The sequence below is a fragment of the Notolepis coatsorum genome (genome assembly GCF_963971535.1).
Source record: "Notolepis coatsorum genome assembly, chromosome: 17".
Taxonomy (NCBI): domain Eukaryota; kingdom Metazoa; phylum Chordata; class Actinopteri; order Aulopiformes; family Paralepididae; genus Notolepis; species Notolepis coatsorum.
The window spans coordinates 56607043-56628680 of record NC_140181.1 but is presented as its reverse complement, the minus strand read 5'-3'; the positions used below and the strand labels follow the sequence as shown (position 1 = coordinate 56628680).

The window sequence follows — 21638 nt, the reverse complement described above, 5'->3', positions numbered from 1 at the left end:
TATTCTATGACGGGGGGAAACCCATGACTCAACCGCCCGTGATAGGTGCGGAGTCAGGGAAACCCTCCCACCCCCCCCCCCGTGCCAAGCTGCCTAACCGAATGAAAAGAGAGTAAAAAAAACCCCGACCAATCAGAAGAGGGAAGGAGGGGTTTATCCGGTACCCCCTCGCAAGCCCAACCCTTGAATACGACAACAACAATAGCCATATGATACCTTAAGTAGCCAGTATGCTAATGAACAGCGCAAAGCTAATTCAATGCGCGCTAGCCACAGACAAGTCTGTGAACAGGGTTTATAACAAGGCCAAGTCATATATGTGTGAACCCGACACCCGTGTTTATGTTGCAAGACACAGAAAATCTGATAGAGAGAGAGAGCGGCCTGAACCGCGGTACCTTTACACACACGAGCATTACTGCAGACCAACACAACAGTGTTGCGGCCCAATATCACTGTTTAAGCAACAGAGCACACAACTAACCTCTACCTTTATGTGAAGACCTAATCTTCAGGTCGAGGCAGAAAAAAAACCTTTTTCAACCGAGTGTAAGCTGCAGGCCTTGCTTAAGCTCTATAACATGAAAATGTAGCGACCAACAAGACTTAAAAAGTCTAGCCCTTCTATCAAACCCACACTAGCGAAAAAGGTTCACACATCGTATCCCCATTATATGTAGTGAATAAACACACAGTTTGTAAAAAAAAATAGTCCCTCCCAGGAGGGACTTTTTATTTCTTTTAACAAAATCATATGTTGGGCCGGGAAGGGAACAGGGGGGACCACAGAGGGAAAAAAGTAACTTTTAGCGACGCCTGCCACGAGCCGCTCGGGACTTGCCACCCCGGGGAGCCCCGGAGGGACGGTAAAGGATAGGAGGCTGGTCACGACGATCCCTACCGTCACCTCCGAGCGTGGATGGGCCGGCTGCAGTGGCGGAGGCGCCCTCTTTCCTCCTGGCCTTCTTTGCCGAAGGTCCAGCAGTGGCGGTGGTAGCATCGGCGGCGGAACCCGGACGACGAGCCTTCCGTCTGACTCCACCGGCAACATCGGGCGGGGGGAAATGAGGCTGGAGCACGGAACGCTCCTCCTGCATCTCCCTGCAGGTTGAGGTCATCAGCTGCAACGCCGACCCGAAGAGCCCAGCATCGGAGAGGGGTGCCGTCAGAAGTGAAGTCCTCTTCCTTTCCGGCACACGCGCCTGCTTCAGCCAAAGGTGGCGCTGGGCTAGAGTGGCCAGGGCGCGTACTTTCCCAGCGGTGACGGCCTGCAGCTGGATCAGATGCAGGATGGCTCCTGCCGACTGGGCGAGCTGATCATGTTGCAAATCGGTCAGCTCCGTACCGCCCGTCAGTATCCCGGACATGAATCTCGCCAGCTGCGCGATGTTAGAAGTGGCAGCCAGAGATTGAGTCGCGGAGATAAATGACTGGTCACTCCAGTAAGCCAACCGCCTCGCCGATTTCCCTTGGGGAACCGGCTTCCGTAACGGCTCCCACACCACCTCAGGACAAAGGAGAGCTGCCATCGGCCTATCAAGCCGAGGCACCCCCTCCTTCATACCGTCTACCAAACCCACCACCCTCGTGACTCGCACATAGGCGGGGGTGAGGAGACCACCTGTCCCTGACGGACGTAGGCCTCCATCGAGCGGACGACTCTCCGGCGGCAAAGGAACCAGAGCCGGAACCAGGCCATCGCACAGGAGACGGCGCTGGTGCACCATCTCCTTGGAGAGGCAAACTACCTATCGGATGCCTACCGGGCGCGGCTGCCGACCACGAAAGTGGCCTCAACCCCGCTCCAAGATGCACGACAGAGGAGGCAATGGAGAACCGCTGGTGAAGGGTAACGTTGCTAGCGCGACCCTCCGAGGTAAACATTATGACTTAGCTTTTTTCTTTTTAAAGTTATGAGAGAAAGAAAAAAGCAACAAAAAATTTAAACACGTAACTCAACTTTCTTCAGCTTAAAACAACCTCGTCAAGTGATGTATATAACAGGCACTTCCTTGTGGTGAAAGTGAAGAAGGAGGCGAGTGTGTGGCCACACACCTGCTTATGAAGGTAGCGGATGGGGGTGTGGCCAGACGAATGTTGGTATGTAAAGGTACATTGTGGATTTTTATTCAGTGCATATGCACGAAGTGAGGTTAGTGCAGATGACGCTGAGCGGAAGCTAGTAAGATATAGAACTGCTTTTTCATGCATCCACTGCAATAACATGTTCTTCCTTGCAGCATACGTAAGGATACAGTACATTATCTTGTTGTTTGATGTATTATATCTGCTTCTACTTGTCTTTATAATCTAATTACTAACCATTTTAGCCTTGTTTTAACTTTAAGAGTGTTGTGTTCATTCATACAGTAGAGGTTGAGTAGTTTATTGTGACGTATCACATTCACACTCAAGTGATTTAGATTAACTTCACAATTGCAAACGCAAGCGCTGTTCAAAACATTTCAAAACTGACTTACAGTATAGTTCTTCAGTGCAATTATGCCATATAATTCACACATGTTCAATGTTTATCTTTCTAAATTCCAACGGGGGGGATTCCACTGTCTGTGTGCAGTGTGTTCGCTGTGAGGTCATCGCAGTCCAACATCACTAGGTCATTGCTTCCCACTGTACAGCAAACATCTACAGTTTTGCTATTGGGACCAGGGGAGCAATAGCATTTCCACCTTCAGTGGCTTGTTGAAAATAATGTGCGTTTTATATTGAAGCTATTATTTAAAATACAGGAAAACAGCTTAGACATAGCTGAAAGATATTGGCACTCCCTTGCAACTTTGTTAACTATTTCTTAAAGGATTATTTGAAACAGAAGACATTTCTTTATCTCCACTATCATTCAGATACACATACTGTATATAATTTAGATTTAGGAATATTATTTGAATCACAGATTATCACTGGAGCTATTTGTGTAAGATTAGCCCAGGCTGGCAGTAGAGTTGTAGGAGGCTCATTCATAGGTTATAAAATGCTCTTTAATGCAGTTACTGTAGGTGTAGTTGAAGACCAAACCAAATGTTACAGTGTGTCATAATTTTTTGTCAATGCTATCTATTTGTTCATTTTGTGATTTATAGTTTTGAATCAAAACCTATGGATCTGTAATATTGAACTATTCTGTGGTGAAGATTGTCAGTTATTTTGAAAAAAGGGTGCCAATATGTTCAACCAAAACTGTATCTATGTCAGCTATAACCAGACCAGGGTCCTCTCAGCGACATCGCAGGGACCAACACCGGTCCACAGGCCAAGGCTTGAGAAACACAACTCCCACAACATTTCACCTCCTCACCAAATGTCATCAGCCTGGTTCCCAGCTCTATGACCAGAGGGAGTTAGTGTTTTTATTACTCACTATTTGCTCCCGTCAAATGCTACAACGTGTCTTTCTAGCAGCGGCAAGTCTTTGGACTTTTTATTTTGCAACCTGTGTCAACAGGTTCAGGAGATAAGAGTTCCAACGTGTGCAGGTGACTTATCTAAATAACCCACAAGGTAATTCTATTACATACATGCATTAAGCACTAACGGAGTGATTAGCTCAGGAAAATCCCTAATGTGTGGCAGTAGGTGAAATGACACCGGCCTGCTGTCCACAGCCTTTGTACTCGTACTAGGATGCAGCGTCATCCTTTACTATTAACACCCCAACAGATGTACTTGTGCGCTCATCTGTAATCAATAAAGACGGCTGGGCCTCATCTGCGTATCTAAAAAGGTCCAATATCATGGAGAATGAATTTGACCCAATCTTGCCGTGGATTTGACTTCAGTCTGAAGTGTTATTTAGGTACTGGGGGGAAATGACATAGTACTCCTTATATATATATATCCTTAAGTTATATATATATATATAGGGCGGCTACGTGGCGTAGTGGGCAAGGTGCTCGCCACGAATGCGGAGACCCAGCGCTCCACATTGCTTTCAGTTTAGCTGGTCGTTCATACTAATACACATTGGCCGTATTAGGGGGTGGGAAACTGATGGGTGGGGATCGGGCGTTGTGGACAGCGACTCCTACAGGTCGGTTTATGCGCCTGCGCAGTAGAATCAGGAAGTGTCGGGGGCAGCGTGAGCCTCCCACGCGTTACTCCTCTCCACTGAGAGATCGAGCTGCGCAGGTGAAAAGATGCGACTGCTGTTACCTCAAGTACCGGAGGGGACTTGTGCTATGTATGACTTAGTCCACATTGCAGCCGGCTTGTGGGAGGCAAGAAACAGCGTTCGTGACAGGGGAGGGTTGAATTGGATGATACGAAATTGGGATGGGAGAAAATATAGAAAATGGGAGAAAAAGTGGATACAAAAAAGATTATATATATATATATATATACTCCTTGTAGTTTGGACAGGCTTGTTCCCTGAAAAGGGTTCAGACTAAACAACTCAATCAGAGACATTGCCCTTTGTTATGCCATACCAAGGACATAGACAATCAATTAGCTTGCATTAGCCCTGAGTCATGGCAGGTGGATAGTGTAACATGTATAAACCACGTGTTGTAACAGGTAGATAGTGTAACATGTATAAACCACGTGTTGTAGCAGGTGGATAGTGTAACATGTATAAACCACGTGTTGTAGCAAGTGGATAGTGTAACATGTATAAACCACGTGTTGTAGCAGGTAGATAGTGTAACATGTATAAACCACGTGTTGTAGCAAGTGGATAGTGTAACATGTATACACCATGTGTTGTAGCAGGTGGATAGTGTAACATGTATAAGCCCTGTGTTGTAGCAAGTGGATAGTGTAACATGTATACACCATGTGTTGTAGCAAGTGGATAGTGTAACATGTACAGTATAAGCCCTGTGTTGTAGCAAGTGGATAGTGTAACATGTATACACCATGTGTTGTAGCAAGTGGATAGTGTAACATGTACAGTATAAGCCCTGTGTTGTAGCAGGTGGATAGTGTAACATGTACAGTATAAGCCCTGTGTTGTAGCAGGTGCATAGTGTAACATGTACAGTATAAGCCCTGTGTTGTAGCAAGTGGATAGTGTAACATGTACAGTATAAGCCCTGTGTTGTAGCAAGTGGATAGTGTAACACGTACAGTATAAGCCCTGTGTTGTAGCAAGTGGATAGTGTAACATGTACAGTATAAGCCATGTGTTGTAGCAAGTGGATAGTGTAACATGTACAGTATAAGCCCTGTGTTGTAGCAAGTGGATAGTGTAACATGTACAGTATAAGCTCTGTGTTGTAGCAAGTGGATAGTGTATGATGGTGTGGAGCTTAGCAAGGGTCCTCCTTTCTGACACCACCGCCAGAGAGTCTAGCTCCACCCCCACCACGTTACTGGCTTTGCCAGCCTTATCAACACCAAAGTTATTTATATTAATAAATGATATTGTCGCTGTCAATCGACAAACTTCTCGAACATAAAGAACATTTATTTTTGTAATGAATTATAAAAAAAATTAAATCAATCGTTTACAGAGGTCTGTAATCTTCTGAGGTTGTCCGCCAGAATGAGAAACTTTCATAAGCTGGTAGTCCATCACTCTTTTTATTTTTATTTTTATTTTTTTTTAAATGTGCAAGATGTGGGTGTTTCCAGAGAGTGAATATTGCTCTAAGGGTGGCATCCTCCTTTAAGAACGATTGCTGAATTGAATACGCCTGTATTTGTAGTCAGGCCTGATCTTTCATTTCTCCTATGGACACCAGACCTGTTTAGTTTGTTTGAGCTTTCTTGTTCTTTTGGCATCACAACACTCTTAATGCATAGTATCTACTCATCCAATACCCCAGCATTCACACTGATTGGAACATCTCATTCTCTTTATAAAACATTGAACAAAAAGTTCGGAAATTTGTGTTTGGTAGATTATTTCTCTGTTGTAACAATGCTTTCTTGGCAATACATTTTATACCGTTGGAAAGCCTGTTTATTTCCCTTTTAAATGGTGCCCCATTTGTAAGGAACATGCATTTGTGGGATGAGCAGCACAGCTGAGTATGTGGGTTGCGCCCATGAAAAATCTGCCAAATCGTATTCAAACAGCTTATTCTGCTGTTGCTATTGACTCTTGTTTGGTGGATTGGATGATTGAAGTCTATCAGTAACAAGGCGGAAACAAGACATATTAGCAATTTTTACAATTAATTAATTTGACAAACAGTCAGAAGCCTCAGTAGCGTGTGGAAGAACCATACACAGCCACAACAGCCTGGCACCTCCTCAGATATGGACCTCGATCGGACCTTCCTACGCTGAGCTCAGCTATGGTCACTTTTCCGCACCGACCCCCTACCAGTGGCAATCCCATATCTCCAGTGTGGGACCGAACTCCATCCTCCAAGATGACACCGCTCGCCCCCACAGAGCGGGGCTTATCAGAGACTACCTCCAGACTTTGGGAGTAGAGAGAATGGAATGGCCTGCCAACAGTCCTGACCTCAACCCAATTGAACACTTGTGGGATCAGCTTGGGCGTGCTGTTCGTGCTAGGGTGACCAACACAACCACGTTGGCTGACTTGCGACAAATCCTGGTTGAGGAGTGGAATGCCATCCCACAGCAGTGTGTGGAGAGGTTGTTCATGCTGACATGGTAGAAGAGGATTATCAGTATATAGAGAGGTTGGTCATGCTGACATGGTAGAGGAGGATCACCAGTATATAGAGAGGTTGGTCATGTTGACATGATAGATGAGGATCATCAGTATATAGAGAGTTTGGTCATGTTGACATGGTAGATGAGGATCATCAGTATATAGAGAGGTTGGTCATGTTGACATGGTAGATGAGGATCATCAGTATATAGAGAGGTTGGTCATGCTGACATGGTAGAGGAGGATCATCAGTATATGGAGAGGTTGGTCATTCTGACATGGTAGAGGAGGATCATCAGTATATGGAGAGGTTGGTCATGCTGACATGGTAGAGGAGGATCATCAGTATATAGAGGTTGGTCATGCTGACATGGTAGAGGAGGATCATCAGTATAAAGAGGTTGGTCATTCTGGTAGAGGAGGATCATCAGTATATAGAGGTTGGTCATGCTGCCATGGTAGAGGAGGATCATCAGTATAAAGAGGTTGGTCATTCTGGTAGAGGAGGATCATCAGTATATAGAGGTTGGTCATGCTGCCATGGTAGTGGAGGATCATCAGTATATAGAGAGGTTGGTCATGCTGGTAGAGGAGGATCATCAGTATATATATATAACTTGAGATTGTATAATATAGCATTGTATAGCAGTGTACATAAAGACCCAGTGCCTCATCCGTAGCTAACAGTGTATGCACTATCACAGGACCTAGCATGCCTTACCATGCTCTTGTAAAAACTCATGTACATATACCGATATGCCCTACTTTGATTACTTGTATTATTGCACAAATGTCGTTCGCATCTTATTGGATTCTTACTATTGTATTATGCACAATCGTTGCAGGCAAGACCCCCCGCATTTCATTGTATACTTGTATGCCGTGACAAATAAAACTCTTGACTTGACTTATAACAAAAAATAACATGGATGAGGAGGATGGAGAGTACGAGTGTGATGAGGCGGAGGAAGAGATGGAGATCGAAGAGATAGCGTTTTTTGCTATTTGCATATCGCCCCAACAGGTCCACGGAGGACGCCATAGCCCATGTGCTGCACACAGCAGCATCACACCTGGACAAGAGGCAGGGGAACTATGTGAGAATGCTGTTCATCGACTACAGCTCAGCATTCAATACCATAGTCCCCTCCAAACTCATAGCCAAGCTCAGGGACCTGGGCTTGAACTATGACCTCTGCCAGTGGGTCTTGGACTTCCTGACGGGCAGACCCCAGGTGGTAAGAGCAGGCAACTGCACCTCCTCATCCATCACGCTCAACATAGGGGCCCCCCAGGGCTGTGTTCTGAGCCCCCTCCTCTACTCCCTGTACACACATGACTGCATGGCACAGCGGAACAACAACACAATCATCAAATTTGCTGATGACACAGTAGTGGTGGGCCTGATCTCTGCCAACGACGAGAGGGCCTACCTGGAAGAGGTAGAGAATCTGTCACAGTGGTGTCAGGAGAACTGCCTCTCCCTGAACGTCAGCAAAACAAAAGAGATGATTGTGGACTTCAGGAGGTCGGGGGTCAAGGACTACAGCCCCCTCAGCATCGACGGGGCACCGGTTGAGAGAGTGAACAGTTTCAAGTACCTCGGAGCCCACATATCCGAGGACTTGACATGGACCACACACATTGACAGTGTTGTGAAGAAGGCACGACAACGCCTCTACTTCCTCAGGCGCCTAAGGAAGTTCCAAGTCAGTCAGAAGATCCTTAGGAACTTCTACTCATGTACAATAGAGAGCATCCTGACTGGCAACATCACCTCCTGGTTTGGGAATAGCACTGCACAAGACCGTAGCAGACTACAAAGAGTGACACGTTCAGCCGAACGCACAATTGGAGGGGGGCTTCCCACCCTCCAGAACATTTACAACAAGCGGTGCAGGGGGAAGGCGAAGAGAATCATCAAGGACTCCAGCCACCCGAACAACTGCCTCTTTGAATTGCTGCGGTCAGGCAAGCGATACCGGAGTCTTAAGGCGAGCACAGAAAGACTCAGAAGAAGCTTCTATCCCCAGGCCATCAGGCTGCTCAACGAACAATAAACACTATGCAACAACCATCAATTGCACATAGCACACACACCCACACTCACTTAAACAAACAACACACTGCAGCACCCACTCTCCACACTTTAGATCACACAAACACACTTTATATTTATTGATAAAGGATTTGCACTACAACTCGTACACCTACTGTAAATTGTACCTAAATTGTACCTCATCCCATTTCTGCTTTGCACTATATAGTATTGTATATTAGTACACTGCATAGTATATTGTTATATGGTAACTCAGTTACGTCTATTATGCATCGAACATTGTACATATGTCTATACTGAACACTGTGACCTCATTTTTTACTTCTAATTTACATGCTATACTATGTTATTTTATTTCATACTTATCTTGTCTTGCACAGTCTCTGGAGCGTAACAGTAAGAAGCATTTTGTATAAAAGTATTCTGTACTTCTGTATGACAACTATTAAAGAAACTTGAACTAGACTTTGACAATTGTTTTAGTGATGATGATGATTAGTAGTTTAGGGCACAAAATACAAATAGAAAAAGATACTTGAATGTTGTGTCAACAAAGAAGATATCCAGAACAGAGGACGTATTTACCGTATTACATACATGTAGACCTACGTAAGAAATGGCATTGAAAGCAGCACTCTTGTATATAAGCATGCCAGAGATATATGTGACCACTTCAGAAATGTTATTACTATCTTTAACCCTCAAAACATGAGTCCACATCTTTTTTTGTTCAGTCATCTACAATATTATGTGTCTTTATTGGTAAAAATGCTTTATTCTTTGTAAAGGTGCCACTAATTTGCATACTAGCTCGCCACAAACAGGTGATCATTCTGGCAATAGTTTTATTATGATTTTTGACCCTCAAAATATGGGTCTAGACAACCTACTTGTTCAGTTATTTGCAATATTGGCTGAAATAGCAACATTCGTTTTTTGACGATGGCGTCATTAATTTGCATATAAATGATACATGGGACACTCTGACAGATTTTTAACATAGCCTATCATTGTCTACACATTGTTTCCAATCTAGAAACACTGGTTAACAATATATTTCCACAGGGTGCATGATAGTATCCGCTTTCCTATTCAACTAATTAGTAAAAATGTGATTATTTTGTATTGACGGCACAGATTTGCATAGGCAAATTACATAGAAACATGTGATCACTCTAGGGATAGTGTTATTGTGATCTTTGACCCTCAAAACATCGGACTAGACACCTCATTTGTTCAGTTATCTGCAATATTGGCTGAGAATCATGAACGTTTTTTTTGCGATTTTTTGATAATTGAGTCCTTAATTTGCATATAAATGATACATGGGACACTCTGACAACTTGTTAACATCGCCTATAATTTTATAATAACCTTTTTTCCATTCTAGAAAGTCTGGTTAGAAGTATATGTCCGGGGGGGGGGGGGGGGGGGGGGGTGCATGATACCCCCCTCTATCTACTAGACTAGTTTGTTAAATGAATACATTGTAAAATTGCCAATATTATGTCTTGTTTCTTCCTTGTTACTGATAGACTTCAATCATCTAATCCACCAAACAACAGTCAATAGCAACAGCAGAATAAGCTGTTTGGCATTGGCAGAGATTTGGCAAATTTTTCATGGGCGCAACCCACATACTCAACTGTGCTGCTCATCCCACAAATGCATGTTCCTAACAGGAACTAAACAGGCTTTCCAACGGTATAAAATGCATTGCCAAGAAGCATTGTTACAACAGAGAAATAATCGACCAAACACAAATTAACTTTTTGTTCAATGTTTATTTAAGTATGTATACTTTAGTTCTCATTCTCTTTATATTTAAGTATCTATACTTTAGTTCTGTTCTTTGGTTATCCTTATTTTGTCAAACTATTTGTCAAGGCTTTGAGCCAGGTCATGACAAAATTGGGGCCCATTGTTAGGCTACTATCACTATTGTGATAATAAAAGGTAGGCTATGGGCTTTTCCATAGTAAACTTGATTTGCCCGTTTGTTTTTTGCATGATGGTGGGTTTGTCTCTGGTTTTTATTTAGGCCAGAGTTGTTGCTAATCTTATTTGTTCAGAGTGTCGCCTAGTGTTTTCATTGTCTTTCCTTGGTGCAAAGCCATGCCTAAAGAATGCTCGGCAGTTAGTAATATTTTCCCCAGAAGGGTTTAGTAGCTCATCTTCTTTTGGAGACTTGTTATTTGGTTATGACTTATTAAGGTGCCAAGCAATGATGGTGCTGGAAACTTGGACATAAACACCAGCCACGCGAGAGCAGCACAAACACGGGTCCAACTAATAATATTAATTACAGGGCTGCTTGATTTAGGAGATGGTGAGCCAGCATTGACAATACTATTGATCGTCAGTGCTGACTACTGCACACCTATATCAAGCAGACCCATAATTAATGTTGGCTGCACCTGTTTGCCCTGCTTTTGATATGTCTATCATGGGAGATGGACGACCGCTGTCCATTTGAGAAGTGTTATGCTGAAGGTACCCAGCCCACATGGGCTTACAGTTGCATTGGTTTAAACTCTGTCTTGGAAGATATTATCACCATAGATCTGTTTAAATACATCTTCTCTGTACAGCCTTGACTAGTTAATATAGTTAACTAGTATACAGCTCAGACACTAGGGCGACAGTCTTAACAGTGTTCTTAAAACAGCCAAGGCCCAGGACATATGACATTTGGCCTTGTGAGACATGACAAAACCCCTACAATTTTCTATTTTTGATACAATTTGACTCATCTGAATTTCTAGTTTCACAGTTTAGCTCATTTAAAATATTCCACAACTCAAAGTCTTGTCTTTTTCTCCCATGTTTAGCAAACAAAACAGTTAGTTGATTAACCCTTGTGTGGAGTATTTTTAAATTTGCCATGTGAAAAACCCATTTGCATTGAGTGCACTGTGCCCCTCCACTACATTTATATTGCATACGTGTCTGACGGTGAAAAAAATGATACAAATTGCCTCCACCTTGTTTAATTTATATTTCAAGTTAAACATGATCTCTTCCATTCATGTCTTGGTTATAATGGATTATTTGACAGAAATCACATTTCATCACTAAATTAATAGCACTTTTATTGATAAATATGATCTCGCAGAGGTAAATGGCAGATAGTAACCATGAGTTAACAGTATTTTTTACATGAATTGTTATGGCTTTGTTTTAAAATCCCAATAATGATGTGGTTCCACCAAACCTGTGAACATTGGGTGAGGAACAAAAACACAAACACCACACAAGGGTTAAAGTAATCCGTATGCTATGCTAACTGAAATCATGCATGCTGACTCAAGAAGAAACTCGAGTGAACCCATGACCTTTCCTCAGTCTAGCCCCACCATCAGGCCAAGTTTTAAAATCTCCTGACCAGTTATTCATAGTCACAAAATATACTGTGAACATTCATGCTCCCTAGAGGAACAACCCTATTGATTTGTTGTTATCTTTTCTATAACTGAAACAGGATATCTTGACATTTCCTCTGGTGGTTACACAATGCCATAATTCCTAATGACATTGCAGTGCTTAATGTCTAAATGCCATATTGCTTATGCTTCAGTGCCTCATACGGACCCCTGCAATGGCCATGTGTGGCTATATTTATTTAAAAAACTAATTTAATTTAAATATTGTCATACATCATACATACATACAAAAAATAACATTAAAAAATACAAAATGTTTCCCTGTATTTCTCAAGGTTTTCTTCATGTAGCAACTAGTGGTACACGTAGTTAGCCCGATACCCGTGGGTCCTCAATTTTCTAACATACTTGAGTCAGGTGGGGGTGGTATTTTACAGTAACCCACACAAAAAAAACTACCAATGTTATATAGTTCACACAACAAACAAATCTTTCAGGTTTATGCAAAAGAATAATGGGATACGTTTGGGCAGGTTCCACTTGGGTAAGATTCCCATGCATCACTAGTATCAAAATGCAGTTTTTATATAAACATAAAATTCTAGTCTTTGATTGTAGTTTGCCGAAGGTTAGATTGAAATGTCACAGCGTTTCCCTCCCATTTGTCATTCGATGAAATGCAAAAAATTCATTTTCCTAGAAAAAGTCTTAAAAACAACATAAACACAATCCTGAAGTAAAAAGAAAAAAGTACTCCAGTCTTTTAAGTACTTCACGTTTTTTGAAAGTCGAGAGCTCTGTGCTCTCAATAGCAGCGCTGAAAAAGGCTAAACAAAAAAGTCAATAAGGCATATACAGGTAGTCCTCTCTTCCGCCCCAAAAAGTGTTATTTGGAGACAGTGTCTTCCACAACAGGTTCTGGGGGCTCTGGGGGCGCATCGAGCAGCTCGAACATGTCGTCGATGACCTGCCATAGGCAGTTATCCAGCGGGAAGTCATTGTCCACCAGGTTGACCAGGAAGTAGTTGTCATGGATGTACTTGATAATCATCCGCGAGGGGGACTCGTCCTCGTACAGCTTGGCCCACTGCTCGATCCACAGGGCAAAGGCCTCGTCCTTGATTTCACAGGGAGAGAGAGGTAAATTAAACGTGTTGGAAACCAGAGAGAGAGAGAATCCGTGTGGATTTCAACATGGGTTAATTTTTTTAGTCCATGCCGTGCTTAGCATTGTAGCTGCTTAGTGTCGTAGCTGCTTACTGTTGTAGCTGCTTAGTGTCGTAGCTGCTTAGTGTCGTAGCTGCTTAGTGTTGTAGCTGCTTAGTGTTGTAGCTGCTTAGTGTTGTAGCTGCTTAGTGTTGTAGCTGCTTAGTGTTGTAGCTGCTTACTGTTGTAGCTGCTTACTGTTGTAGCTGCTTAGTGTTGTAGCTGCTTAGTGTCGTAGCTGCTTAGTGTCGTAGCTGCTTAGTGTTGTAGCCGTGCTTAGTGCCGTAGACGTGCTTAGTCTTGTAGCCGTGCTTAGTGCCGTAGCTGCTTAGTGTCGTAGCTGCTTAGCGTTGTAGCTGCTTAGCGTTGTAGCTGCTTAGTCTTGTAGCCATGCCTAGTGTTGTAGCCGTGCTTAGTGCTGTAGCTGCTTAGTGCCGTAGCTGCTTAGTGTTGATTTACATTTAAAACAGAAATAAACGTGTTTATGCATTTCAATTAGAAAGACAACACTGCCTTGAATCAGTCTACTACACTTTTATTTATAACGTAATCATTAACACATTCGGGGCCAAGCACGGACATGTCCGTGTTTCGGATCCAACAGTAGAGGGCCAACCACGGACATGTCCGTGGCAAGGTTGTTTTGGCTTTTATTCCATTTTAATAACCTACTCAATGTCACTGAGCTGCACTGCAGATTTACCCTACTCTTGGAATTCGGAAAAGTGCATTACCGGCCAGATCCTTGTAGGGGCACTGTCTCGATAATGCAGTGTTCCCTGTGGCAGAAAGGTGTTTTCCTTTTTTGGATCTCGAATGGACTTTCCTGTTAGGGTGAATCTATGCGCTTAGCATGTAGTATGGAATACGTTTTGAAACGCTGAATTCAGTATGCAGTAAAGGAATATATCATCAGCCAATGGACATATGGATCTACCAGATGGCGATCGATAACTGGGAAATCCTTTTTGCAGTCCAACCGGACCACGGTAAGAACTTTTTCACGTAAATTACATGCTGATCAGGCCTTGTTATCATAGCCAACCAGGCGATCAGCGAATGTGGCTAACGCCGTTATTGGTAATCAATAATCAGAAACGACGTCCCCCGCCCCCCCCTTTCATGCATTCATGGTGGAACATTATATCGATCATATGCATTTAGATTTTTAGCTCTAGCTTCTGTAGGGCCGAAACGCCATTCGATTTAAAGGTGACATGCATTATAAATGTCTTTTTTGAGTCTCTAGCATTGTATTATAGTAATAGGAGTTAGTATCAATGTGTTTTTGTGTCTAAATACCATATTGGCGGATTGCTCTCATTCAGCTCAGACCATTTCCTGCTCGATTTAATTAGGTCATTCTGATTTGAGGCGCATGCTGACGTCAGTTGGCGCTGGGTAAGCGGACAGTGATCCGATTGGCTCTGTGGTTGTAGCGCACCAAACAGGGTTTGAGCGAGCGAGAGAGAGAGAATCAGATAGACCCTTGCGACAGAGCACACACACACTGTGCCGCGGCGCAACAGCTGCTCCCGAATCGAGAGAGACCACCGTGCAAACACTCCGCGTGCAGGTCCCACCCCCCCCCCCCCCCCCCCCCCCGCCATTCGGGAGCACAAGCTGCAGCGCGGCACAGCGGCAGACCCCCCCAACGGGAGAGGGAGAGAGAGAGAGAGAAGGGGACCGCATGCAGAGCGCCCACACAGTTCTCTCTCCCCCTCTCTCTCTCCCGCTCGAGGAAGTCCACCACCGCGCCGCGCCACAGCCCATGCTCCCGAACCGAGAGAGACAGAGACCACCGTGCAAACACTCCGCGCGCAGGTCCCACCCCCCCCGATTCAGGAGCACAAGCTGAACGGGAGAGATAGAAGGGGACACAGTTCTCTCTCTCTCTGCCACTCGCAGACTGTGTGGATGACTGCCACTGAAAGTGCTTATGGGTGGAGCCAGGCCAATAACAGGCTGAAATCTTGAGGCTGGAAAATTATGCTTTAGAGTACTCCATTAGAAATATAAAACAATGATTTTTTTTTTAAATAAACCTTACAGATGTCTTCCATAGACTCACAGGAATTGTGTAAAGTTGCCCAAATAGTGGTAGGAATAGCAATGCAGGTCCCCTTTAACGTTATTAGCTTGGCAGCCTGTATCTCGGTTTGCAGGAAATATACAAGACCAATCCCATATAACGCTTATATTCAAGACGCTATAAAATGGGAACGTATCGATGAATTTTTTTTTCTTTAAGCCATTTTGAAGGGACGGTTTATAGTGTCAATTGACAATGAGAATGGACAGATAGCAATACTATAAAGTATAGATTTAGCTCTACAAACAGCCTCACGCACAATGAAACCTTATTATGATATGCTGGCTTTAGAGTGAGATTAGACGGATCCAAATGGCCCTGAATGTGTTAATCAAATCAACCCATTTTTACGGTCACATTTTATCTTGGCATGAATAATCAAACATCAAATCACACTTAGATTGAACGTTACACCTCTAGAATCCAGGAATGTTTTATTTTATTATTAATTGTTAATAATAAATTATTAACACAATCTGTGCCGGAAACGAGTTAACTCGTTATTGCCCGCCATGCGTTCAGCGCCAGAAACGAGTTAACTCGTTTTTGGGATCGTTATTTAGTTTATTTGCTATATCTATTCATAATTCATAGCTGCAGCCTCTGGTATAGCCTTCAGACCCTGTCTGAGCTGGCAGACTGTCAACTGTATATAACAGACTGTCAACTCTACTGCCAGGCGGAGCTATTGCATCTCATTGAAAATGGGCTGGTGCGTTTTAGGAGCCGATCTGAGCCGGGCGGGCGGGGTTTAAATACTCAGGCGAGCCAGTTCTATACAACGATGGCTACGAACAGTAACCCCGCCCGCCCGTCATTGTGAAACGGTCGGTAGTGTGGTACGGACCTACACATGCATTATTTGGAATTGCGATCAGATATTTGGATTATTTCTTTTGCATTACATCAGATACAAGGTAATCTGACATTTATTTCTACCGCGATCACAGCCATCTGTGTGGACCGTGTATGGCTGTTTACTGTTGGCTGCGGTGGGGGGGGCGAGCGCCCCGCTACGACGGTCATTTCATGTATGCACGAGGAGACATAATAATGATAATCTAGCGTTGATTTCAGGATGATTAGATAATCAGCCGGAAAATTACAACGAGATTACTGGATTACAGTAAAATGCCTTTTTCTCGTCTTTTTCCTGTAATTATTGAAAAGCACCCAAACCATACTCTATTCAAAACAGTATAAAACGGAAATGTACGGATGAAAAAACAATCTCTGGCATGTTGACTGGAAGCAACTCACTGAGACTCGACGGCGTTATTAGACCCATAGATATAATATAAGATATATTTTAAGCACTCGCAAATGTCGCAGTCTAAAACTATATCCATTGAATAAAGACCTGGCGATGAAGGGGGATCAGCGTCCCCTGCTGCTGGCGGTCAATGTGTTAAATATAAAAAAATCTGTATCAATAAAAAACTATTATAAATATTTGAGAGCCAAGAACAAATGAGGCCTGAAGATCCCCATCAGATCCCCCGGAGGGCAGGTGAGTAGAGGTCGACTGGACATGTTCTTACTAAAGTGAAATATCCCTTTAAAACTCACCTTCCAGTACATGAAGCTGACTGGGTCGACCACTGTGGGCTGGATGATCTCCCTGCCGGGGAAGATGCCCCACGTCACAGCGTTGGGCTGCATGTCGTGGGCGTTGGTCAAGTTCTGGCCCTGGAGGGATGTGGAGGGAAAATTATTTGAATGGAGAAAGGTCCCTGTGCAGATAGTGGTGGACCGACATATACTTCATCCTAGCTTACTGGGAAAGGGGCCTCATGGTTCAGATATTTTCAAGGGAAAGAATGCTATATTTTATATCCAATTCCTAGTACAATTGTAATGTTACTGTAGCAACTGCAAACTTAGCCCTCATCCACCAGCTACGTTAGCTAGCTAATATTAGTGAACTTAAGTTCAGCAATTTAGTGTCTCATTTGATATTATTAAATTGTTGTATTTAATCAGATACACACAAATTAAATGGCCATCGGCCTCCTTGTTGTCTAAACATCGGTATCGGCCGTTGAAATTGGTCGACCGCCACTCGTCCCTATGTTTTTTTCCCTAACCCACTTAATGAAAATGTTAAAGTGCTGTATACATTTCTGCATCTTCCTCAAGTTTCAAGTTCAAGTTTCTTTATTAGTTGTCATACAGAAATACAGAATACTTTTGCATGAAATGCTTCTTTCTGTTTTGCTCCTGAGAGTGTGCTAGATAAAATTTAAATATAGTATAATATAAGTATAAAATAGAAAGTCAAGTACGTAAACAAGTGTAAACAAAACAAAAATGTTCAATATACATATACAGTATATACAATGCAGAGTAGAGAAGGTAACTGACTTACAGCAATATACAGTACAGTGTAGAAATGGTGAGGTATAGCTTAGCTTGTGGTGCCACCTTGTGGTGGTGAGGTGCAATGAGGTATGAGATTGATGTGCAAATCTCCTTACCAATAAATATAAAGTGTGTTAGTGTCTAAAGTGGGTGCTACAGTGTGTTGTTTATTTAAAGTGAGTGTGTGCGTGTGGATGTGTGTGCTGTGGGTGTATTTGATGGTTTGTTATTGTTCATTGAGCATCCCGATGGCCTGGGGATAGAAGCTCCTTCTGAGTCTCTCTGTGCTTGCCATGAGACTCCGGTATCGCTTGCCTGACCGCAGCAGTTCAAAGAGGCAGTTGTTTGGTTGGCTGGGGTCTTTGATTATTTTCTTAGCCTTACCCATGCAGCGCTTGTTGTAAATGTCTTGGAGAGTGGGAAGCTCCCCTCCAATTGTGCGTTCGGCTGAACGGGCCACTCTCTGTAGTCTGCTACGGTCTTGTGCAGTGCTATTCCAAAACCAGGAGGTGATATTGCCAGTCAGGATGCTCTCTATTGTGCATGAGTAGAAGTTCTTGAGGATCTTCTGACTCACTTGGAACTTCCTTAGGCGCCTAAGGAAGTAGAGGCGTTGTCGTGCCTTCTTGATAACACTGTCAATGTGTGTGGTCCATGTCAAGTCCTCGGATATGTGGACTTCCTTGGTTAAAGTGTATAAATGAGTTGGCTAGTGTCATCTCTTCACAGTCTTCTACCCCGCATCAACCTGGCTCACTAGTGATTATGACCTACGTTATCTCCAGAAGCCAGGGGAATCCCCAGCACTGCTGGTGACTTGTCCTGTTGTCGTTGCACTGTGTACCATGTCCGTCACAATGTGAAACTTGTGTGAAGTTGTTGAATGACCACCACTGACCTCCCACGCCTTCACATCATTATGACAAGCCCTGGTGCATTTTTATTCCCCGCCTATGGCAGAAATTAGCAGTCTTTCCCTTTACAGTTTACCAGTAGTTTTTGTCCTTGATGTTCATGGGAGAATTGCAATTTTATGTTTTGTTAATGTTCCAATTTTTAAAAGCCAAATTGCTAACCCTAAATGACCAGAATGCACGGACGTTAGTGACCTTTTTATAAAAAAGATTGATTGATTGAAAAGTTTATTAACAGATTGCAGAATGGGTACAGTACAGCTCAATACATACAATTGTTAAGGGGATGCAGACCAGAACAATTGTTAAGGGGATGCAGACCAGAGAAAGACTTTAGTCTTGTTTACAATGGTGTCGCCATAGTCAAATATAGGGAGGATTGGGGCGGTCATGTGGCATAGCGGAGATTGCGCTCGTCACCAATACAAGAGGCTGCGGTCTCGACTCCCGGAGTCAGCATTGCCTGCGGCTTGGGCCGATCGTCATACTAACTCGTTTGGCTGAGTTAGCGGGAGGGAAGTCGTGGGTGGTACTCTGGCGTTGTGGACAGCGACACCTACATGTCAGGTCTGGGCGCCTGCTCAGCGAAAGGCAGGAAATGGTGAAGGCAGCGTGACCTCCCACGCATTACACTTCACCAATGAGAGTCCTCGCTGCCAGGTGAAAAGAGAGCCGCTGGCTGTCTCCGCATGTGTCGGAGGAAGCATGTGGTAGACTTCAGGGTTCCCTTGTACCGACCAGTAGGGGGAACATGCGCACAACGACCAGGTAGGGGAGGGGGGGAATTGGCATAACGACTAAATTGGGATGGGGAGAAAAGCATAGAAAATCAGGTGGAGGAAAAGAGGATTAAAAAAAAATATATATATAGCATAGGGTCATCTTGACAAGAGTGTGTTTGGCCGAGCAGGTGAAAGAAGCTTTGTTATGGTACAGGAAGCTCAGACGAGCTTCGACTTTGGCCTGCAGGTGTTTTATGAGAGTAGAGAAGGAAAGGGTAGGGTCTAGCTAGAGGCCAAGGTATTTATAGCAAGTAACAAACTCCAGCTCGGAGCCGTCGGCACAGGTGATTTTAGGGGTGCTAGCAGTGTCATGCTTTCTGTCAAAGAGCATACATTTAGTCTTCTTGGAGTTGAGAAGAAGGTGGAGACTGTGAAAGGACTGTTCAATAGAGGTAAGACTAATTTGAAGAGTGGATGCCGCAGAGTGGAGTGAAGGGCCTGCTGAGTACAAGATGGTGTCATCAGTGTATAGATTAGGCTTGGGCGGTATGACGGTATTTCGAAATCCTGTCTGTATGATTTTCAATACAGTGACATCACAGACTGTGCGCCAAATCACAGATGAGTTTCCTTCTATTACACTGACACGGAGTTATAACAGGGGCGGTATTCGTTGTAGTGCACAGCACGCACCAGCAGAGGGCAGGGCAGTCTGTCTTTCCCTCTCTCAGTCAGAGCTCAGCAGAGCAGGTGACGCAACACGCGTGTTCCTGTCGGTCTTCCATCTCGCATGTGTGTTAATCTGCACAACAAATAAAGACTTATTCTTCTATAGAATGCGGTTATGGACCGGTGGCCGTCCGTTTATTAAGGTCGAATGGACCATGGGTCAACTTCCAGACATCGGATGATTGTGGATTCGGGTATCGAAACGTTTTTCTAAAGTTTTGAGAGTACGAATTTGTGCGTGAATGTGGACCCGGGAACACGTTGTTTGGGTAAGTCAGTTATGTGTTATGGTTAAGCGTATGGAAGATGAACGTATGAGGGTCCGGATATCTTTTCTTCGAATGCGGGACGTTAATAATAATATAATTGTCCAAGTTATGAATGCCGGGAGTGTATGTTTGGTAAACCTTTCCAGTCCGTCATATACCGTATACCAGGGTGTGATGTCAGCATAGTATGACTGTATGAAAAAAATTATACCGCCCAAGCCTAGTATAGATGGATCTGTGAATTTCCAGCAGCCTTGGCTAAATCGTTGATGTAGATAGAGAACCGCAAGGGACCCAAGATGTTGAGAGGGTCGGACAAGATGTTCTCGGTCTTCACCTGCTGAACACAATTAGCAAGGTAGCTGGCAAACCAACTGCAGGATTTTGAAGAAAGGCCAATGCTGGAGAGCCTCTGTAGGAGGATGGAATGGTTGACTGAATCGAAGGCTTTGGCTAAATCAATAAAGGCGGCGATGCAAACCAGCTTAGAGTCCAAGGAGGTGATGATGTCATCCAGGACCTTAGGTAGCCGTGATGCACCCGTGGCCTGGCCAGAACCCAGACTGCAGATTAGACAGGATGTTGTTTGAGGCCATGAAGTGACTGAGCCGTTTGTGAACCAACTTCTCCAAGACCTTAGCCAGGCAGGGCAAGATGGAGATAGGCCTGTAGCAGTTGGGGTCAGAGCCAGAACCACCTGCAGACCTGATCTGCAATGCTAAGCTAGTTTTGGGCAGAGATTTCTCCTTTTTTAAACTGCCACTGGAAATCCCCTGTCTTATATTAGAAGGCTTTGTTCACGAGACCACAGCTGCATGAACCACAGACAAAGCTAGGGGTGATCTATTAATAGTCCATTCATTTTGCTATAGCTGTAGCAAAGACTGAAGACTCGGGAGCAATCAGAGTTTGTGTTTTGGCCGATGCGTTTGATTCAGATTGTTTATTGCACAAACCACAGCACCAAGCAAGCTAATCTAAGGGGGTTTCTTCAATCAATCACACTAATGTGTGATTGTGTGTGTGTGTGCATCCTGTGTCTGTTTGATAGAACTTACATGTACATTGACGATGTGGTAGTTGACACGGGGCTCGTACTTCTTCAGTACTTTCAGGAGAGCGGTTACATTTTCACTGGAGGTGAAGAACTCCAAGTAGGCCTATTGGAATTGTGAGAATAATATTCAAACTTTGGAATAACATCACAAGAAATTACTATATTTTGTGCCAAAAAAAGTGCCAAAAGTACTAGAGTATAAAACAATGCATCAAAATAAGCCAAACTGAATATCTTTGTAGGGCCAAAAGTTTGGA

At 43.8% G+C, this 21638-nt stretch overlaps 1 protein-coding gene across 1 annotated transcript in view; it reads right to left on the bottom strand.

The window, feature by feature from the left end:
• Positions 1–11464: 11464 nt before the first annotated feature.
• Positions 11465–21638, bottom strand: part of mthfr (methylenetetrahydrofolate reductase (NAD(P)H)) — a 34228-nt gene continuing 24054 nt past the window's right edge. Inside the window, exons 10-12 of the mRNA XM_084332836.1 lie at positions 21383–21484; positions 16899–17018; positions 11465–13148 (exon numbers count right to left, since the gene is read on the bottom strand). Coding sequence (XP_084188962.1) covers positions 12918–13148; positions 16899–17018; positions 21383–21484 — 453 coding nt within the window. The 3' untranslated portion in view covers positions 11465–12917. The remainder of the gene's footprint in view (positions 13149–16898; positions 17019–21382; positions 21485–21638) is intronic.